Source organism: Sinocyclocheilus anshuiensis, unplaced genomic scaffold, assembly GCF_001515605.1.
Source record: "Sinocyclocheilus anshuiensis isolate Anshui unplaced genomic scaffold, SAMN03320099.WGS_v1.1 scaffold248, whole genome shotgun sequence".
Classification (NCBI taxonomy): Eukaryota; Metazoa; Chordata; class Actinopteri; order Cypriniformes; family Cyprinidae; genus Sinocyclocheilus; species Sinocyclocheilus anshuiensis.
In genome coordinates this window covers 531,858-538,118 of record NW_015555734.1, presented here as the reverse complement: position 1 = coordinate 538,118, position 6,261 = coordinate 531,858, and the positions used below count along the sequence as shown (strand labels likewise).

At 33.6% G+C, this 6,261-nt stretch overlaps 1 protein-coding gene across 1 annotated transcript in view; it reads left to right on the top strand.

Moving 5' to 3' along the window:
- Positions 1-6,261, top strand: part of LOC107672958 (collagen alpha-1(XIV) chain-like) — a 129,701-nt gene that overhangs the window by 93,424 nt on the left and 30,016 nt on the right. The window contains exons 30-31 of the mRNA XM_016466344.1: positions 98-240; positions 1,608-1,717. Of these exons, the coding sequence (XP_016321830.1) occupies positions 98-240; positions 1,608-1,717 (253 nt within the window). The remainder of the gene's footprint in view (positions 1-97; positions 241-1,607; positions 1,718-6,261) is intronic.

Here is a 6,261-nt window from a genome sequence, read left to right as displayed (position 1 = left end):
AATGAATAAAAATTCTCCAAAAGGTGACAAATCGTTTCAGTTTTTTATTTCAAACCTGGCGTGAAGGAGTTTGCATATGTATGATTTATGTTGACAGGTATCTACATCCAGAAGGCCTTCCCTCTGACTACACTATATCTATGCTGTTCCGCATACTGCCTGAAACTCCTCAGGAACCTTTTGCATTGTGGGAAATCCTTGACAAAAACAATGAGCCACTGGTGGGCATTATCCTGGATAGTGAGTATTACTCTTTTTGATTTCCTTTATGCCCCTATGCAGCCCCAACATAAAATCTTTCATCCTTAATTAAAAAAAAACTTAATTTAATCATTATTTAATAATGATTTAAATTGTTTAAATATTTCCTACTGTAATGTACAACATACTTTTTCCCCTTTTGATCAATTATATGTTTATCAAAAAGTGCTTCAAAAAGTATGTGAGCGGAGTGGAGTGGGAGCAGAGCGAGGAGTGGATTTTTTTTTGAAAGTCAGTGTTGGTGGTTTTCACTCGCTCCGAGAGCACTTCACTACCACTCCATCACGAGCACAATTAATGCCAACAGCCCATAATATAACTGCATTTTATCAAGCTTGACAGATATGTGGATCCCTCAAATCAGAAAGAAGGTGAATGTTGTATAATGATGGCAATGGACGAGTGCGGGAGGTTATATCTCAAGCATGTTTGTTTGTAGCATGTGGATACTCAATACTGATTGGGTGAATTCACGTTTTAAACAGTTTATTGTGCAGGTAGTTAATCTCCGCTCTAAACTAATGTGCTGCTACATTGCTGCACGCGCGCACACAAACAAACAAGCTCGCATAAAACGTACAGATCACGCGCACATAGAAACATTCAAGACTGCAGAAAATGATTGTCAACGCTGTCCTGTGATTTATCAGCTTAAAAACAGAAAAGTTGCAGCATATTCTTTCTGTTTCTGAAGTAACTACAACCCTCAGCTTCGCAATAGTAGAGAGATGATGCACAGACAAGTGAGTTAAACAGTCATTTAATACGTTAAAAATATACATCTAGTATTGTCTAGTATTTTTCGTTTAATATAAGTTCTGAACAGAACTTTGTGATATTTCAAAACATACTGAAATACTTTAGCTGCAAATTTCGTCATGGAGTGAAGGCGGAGCGGTGTTTCTGATTAGTGGAGCGAAGAGCGGGAAATGCTGAACCCGGAGCTGAATGATTATTGAATGCTTGGAGTGCAGAGGGGAAATTGTTGCCACTCCACTCTGCTCACATGCTCTGTTCTCAACTGGTGGGTCGTGACCCAAAAATGGGTTGCAAACAGTGACACTGCTAAATGCAAATAATAAAATGCAACTAACCATACACTCATGAAGTTACACTAGCAAAAAAACACTGAAATGTAGCTAAAACCAAAATGGTCAGTTTTCCAGATTCAGTCCGTGACGTTAATTTTGCATATTGCTGGACATAAGGAGTACATATTTGATTAAGTCTACACTTGATGTCCAATGTAAAATCTTAGTCCTGAAACAAAACCAGTTGAGAACCCGCTGACTTAAAAGATCTACAGTAAAACCCTTGAGTCTAATTTTTTTTTTGTCTGTCTTCAGACGGAGGGAAAACATTAACCTTCTTCAATTCCGACTACAAGGGAGAATTTCAAACGGTGACTTTCGAAGGAAGTGAAATTAAGAAGATTTTCTATGGCAGTTTCCATAAGGTCAGTCTTTCTTCCATTTATGATCCAGCTATGACTATGATTACAGAAACTATACAGTCATTTGTGTTTCGGTCTCTTGGTTGAGGTTTTATTTTTCTTGTCAGGAAATTCATGATTTAATCTGGACTTTGGAAATGCTTGAATTATAGTAACCAAAGTTTGTTAATTCATGCTATGACCATTCATGCACCAAATGACCAACTACAGCTGAATACACTAATTTTCCTTTATAAAGTTACCTCATTTTCTTTATAGTTGCGCCTTGACTGTCAGAACCGAATATCGCTGAAGTATATTTTAGCTGTCTGTCTTGCCTCATTCTCATCTGCTTACGTACGGGTTTGGATGCAAGATAATTTTTTATGTCATATGAAATTGAAGTTCATCAGATTTACAGTAGATTCACAATGTTTAAACAGCAAATCGGTTAGTCACTGTAACAACAAAACGGTGACCTTCAGATTTCATTTCTACATTTTGTTCAATAGAGGATCTACCAATTGTTATTTGATCTCACACATCTTTTTGCGGAAAAAGATAATATGCGTTAAAATACAGTATTATATGAACTTAATTTAAGTTAAATTTATTCAAATGAAATAAAAACTAAAAAACAAAAGCATACAATGTATTTGCATATTAATATATACCAGTTTTAAATGCAACACTAAATTTTATACAACAAAAAGTTGTACAAACAGGAAGTGATGCTGTCATTCATGTTTCTAAAATGCACACCGGGGAATTTCAATTATTATTTCATCCAGGGCATGCACTACAGATTTCTGACGGTATGAAAATGGTTTATGATAGCCCTGTCCCGTTCATTTTATGTATTCTTTCTTCACATCCGTACTGGTGAAGAGCTCTCTATCACTCTTCCGCCCTCCAGTAGTTTTGAGAGGCTGTCTGATTTATTCCAAGGCTCTGTGTGTTACTTGTCTGGTTATAATTCGCTTTTCCTGCCAAGTGTGTTCTTCCTTTGAGTGCATGACAAGCCGTCCGCAGCCTTTGATGCAGTGGCGTGTGTGTTTATGAGCAAGTATTCTCCTGCCATCACTTATGATGTGTTTGTAGGGTAATCCCTCTTGGCAGAACTCGTCAAGATTAGAGTCTGTGAGTAATACAGATTACTTCTTCACTGTCTCCACTCCGGATTCTGAATTAATAAATAAATCGCTGCCTGTCTCATCTAAGTGGTGGGGAATAAGCAGGATTTAGACACTTTTATTGAAGAATTTCACCTTTTTTTATTTCATATTTTTTATTGCTTGATAATACAAAAACATTCTAGAAAAGTACTATCAGGTTCAATGTAAGAAGTTAAAATGTGGATATGGTGGATTTTGCCTCTACGTTGAAGAAGTTATTCATAATTGTTCATATTTGGTTAATTTGTAATTTAACTAAATTACTGAATTAAAAATTGTAAATGTATTTTATTAGTTACAGTAATTCATTTTATTAATTACATTAATTATTAATTTTATTTACATTTTGAATGTTCAAAAATGTTACTTGTAAATTTATATTTTAATGTAAAAATACATTTAAAAATATTGTTTAATTTAAAGATGCCGTTGCATTGCTAAATGTTCATTTAAAAGATGTTCAGTACAAAAAGGGCTTAATGTTGTAATTTAATGATTTATTTTTGATTAATTAGTGTGTTTTTAGATGATACAGACACTTAGAATCTTAATGAAAACACACTCTTTTTCATTTGTGAAATAAAACAAGATAATAAAAAAAATATTGAACAAATATCAAATGATCATTTTTAATAATGTCCAAATAAACATTAACCACCACTTTTATGGGAGAAAACTGAATTAAATTCAAAATGTCAAAATCTGTAAATCAGAAAATCTGCATTGTTTGAGAATGACCCACATATGTAATATGAAAATTAAACACAAGGAGTGCTTAACAGAGCGACAAACGCAAACTAAGACATGCTACATTAATTTATACAAGAAATACAAGACATTAATTTATCTCTATTTGCATTTAAGTGAGCGTTCAGTGCACAACTGATATAATCTGCTCTATAGAGTGATGCTACAGCATTGAGTTGGCACTTTTTCTTTTTGGAGTCGCTAATGAGCTTCGTATTCGGGGCTCGTTGCTAAAGCTGAGAGTTTATCTGGCCACAACTGAATCTGATTTCCACAATGTAAACCCTTTTTGCACGGCAGTCGCTGTCCTCAATACCACTGACCCCAAGTAACACACAGTTGGCTTGAGTTGTTATGACAGCTTTTAAACAAAACCCCCGACTTGGAAGAGATCCTGAAAATGTGAGCAGAGGGTCTAGGACTCTCGTCAGCCCTCTATTAAAAACACCCCATTCCTCTCAAGCATGACTTATTCCACACTTTCTAAAACCAGTGCTCAACGGTTGTAATTTTGCAAGGTCGTGAGAGGAAGTCTTGTGGATATTGTTACGCATCAGATATCTCAGTGGCTCATCTTATGGATGTTATTTGATACTGTTCTGTACTTTCATGCTGCTCCTGTGCATTTAGAATCAAGGTGGGAACTGTGTAGAACACATTTGGAGGAAGTGCTGACACAAGCAGTTTTAAACCGAGACATTGCTACTCTGACAACACTTGATCATAAACAGCATAAGTCATGAAGAAATATAAAGATACATGTGATAAATAATGTGTAATCTCATTCATAATGTTCTTTTATCACATACTAGCTTTGTAGATTTTTCTTCATCTACAACAAGAACAGAGTCATTTATCCACCCCCCCCCAATTTGGTTCATTTAAAATTGTCATTGGTGTTAGATTATTTAATATTTGTGTGAATGATTATTAGTGGGAAAAAATATTACAATTTATTTTACTATAATATGATAAATTGTTTTGATATGATATTGATACATCTTAGAATAATTTTTTTTTTAAAGAATTGTCTTTTATTATCTTATTATTTTACTAACTATTATTATCATACTATTACTATTATATTACTATACTATTATTATCCTTAAATCTAATTCAAGTCTGTAAAGTCAAATTATACTTTATGGTAAGTAATAATGTCAAGATAATGAATTGCCATCAGCTTTCATTGAGAAACACAAACAAACTTCAAAACTAAAAAAAACAAAACAATCAACGAGCTTTATCAAAATAATAATAATAATTTTGTTAACCAGCAAAAACCAAAGCAGCAAAATAAAATCAATCAATCAATCAATCAATCAATCAATCAATCAATCCAAATCAAATCAAATCAAATCAAATCAGATCAAATCAAATCAAATCAAATCAAATAATAATAATAATTGTATGGCTATAAAGGCAAATCAATCAATCAATCAATCAATCAATCAATCAATCAATCAATCAATCCAAATCAAATCAAATCAAATCAAATCAAATCAAATCAGATCAAATCAAATCAAATCAAATCAAATAATAATAATAATTGTATGGCTATAAAGGCTGGTTTCCTCTGACCCAATAAATACTAACAAACGGTGACATTTTTTAAAAAGTTTTAAAGTTGGTTGTTTGGATTTAGACAGGTGCAGGAAGATTTAGTGATCTAGAACATAACGGTTATTTTCAATCAATCAATCAATCAATCAATCAATCAATCAATCAATCAATCAATCAATCAATCAATCAATCAATCAATCAATCAATCAATCAATCAATCAATCAATCAATCAATCAATCAATCAATCAATCAATCCAAATCAAATCAAATCAAATCAAATCAGATCAAATCAAATCAAATCAAATCAAATAATAATAATAATTGTATGGCTATAAAGGCTGGTTTCCTCTGACCCAATAAATACTAACAAACGGTGACATTTTTAAAAAAGTTTTAAAGTTGGTTGTTTGGATTTAGACAGGTGCAGGAAGATTTAGTGATCTAGAACATAACGATTATTTTCACACTGTCCCAATCACCAACACAGTTCCTGCAAAACCCAACAAGCACTGTTTGTTGCCATATGTTTGGGCAGTGTGAAGGAGTAAAGAACATGCGCCTGTAAATATCCCATCGCTGTGAATAAACATCTTTGTCTAGGCATTGCCATCTCATTAAAGATGAGTACTCGCGTCTCATACTCATACTCACCTCAAAATATTAGGTCCCCCAGAGGCTTTGGTATAATCCTTTCCTTATTTTGGTATGAATTAGCTGGACCAGTGTGAACATTTTGTTTTGTTTCATTTTTTTATATTATTATTTATTATTAATAATAATTATAATTATTTATTATATTATATTATTTTTTATAAATATATAAAAATAATATAATATAATAAATAATTATAATAATTATTACCATACGTAACCGAGAAGTTCCCTTTCAGTCGGTCACTCTCGACGTCACGTTGGATGACCGACGAATTGGGATCCTACCAAAAGGCCACAGATACTGCCCCCTCCAGCGTCCTGTGGAAGCCACCTGCGCCCCTACTTTTTGGTGTAGGCCAGGGCTTGCACAAGAGGACCAGCTACTGCTACTATGGCACTACCCACTGAGTAAGACTGGATAACACTGG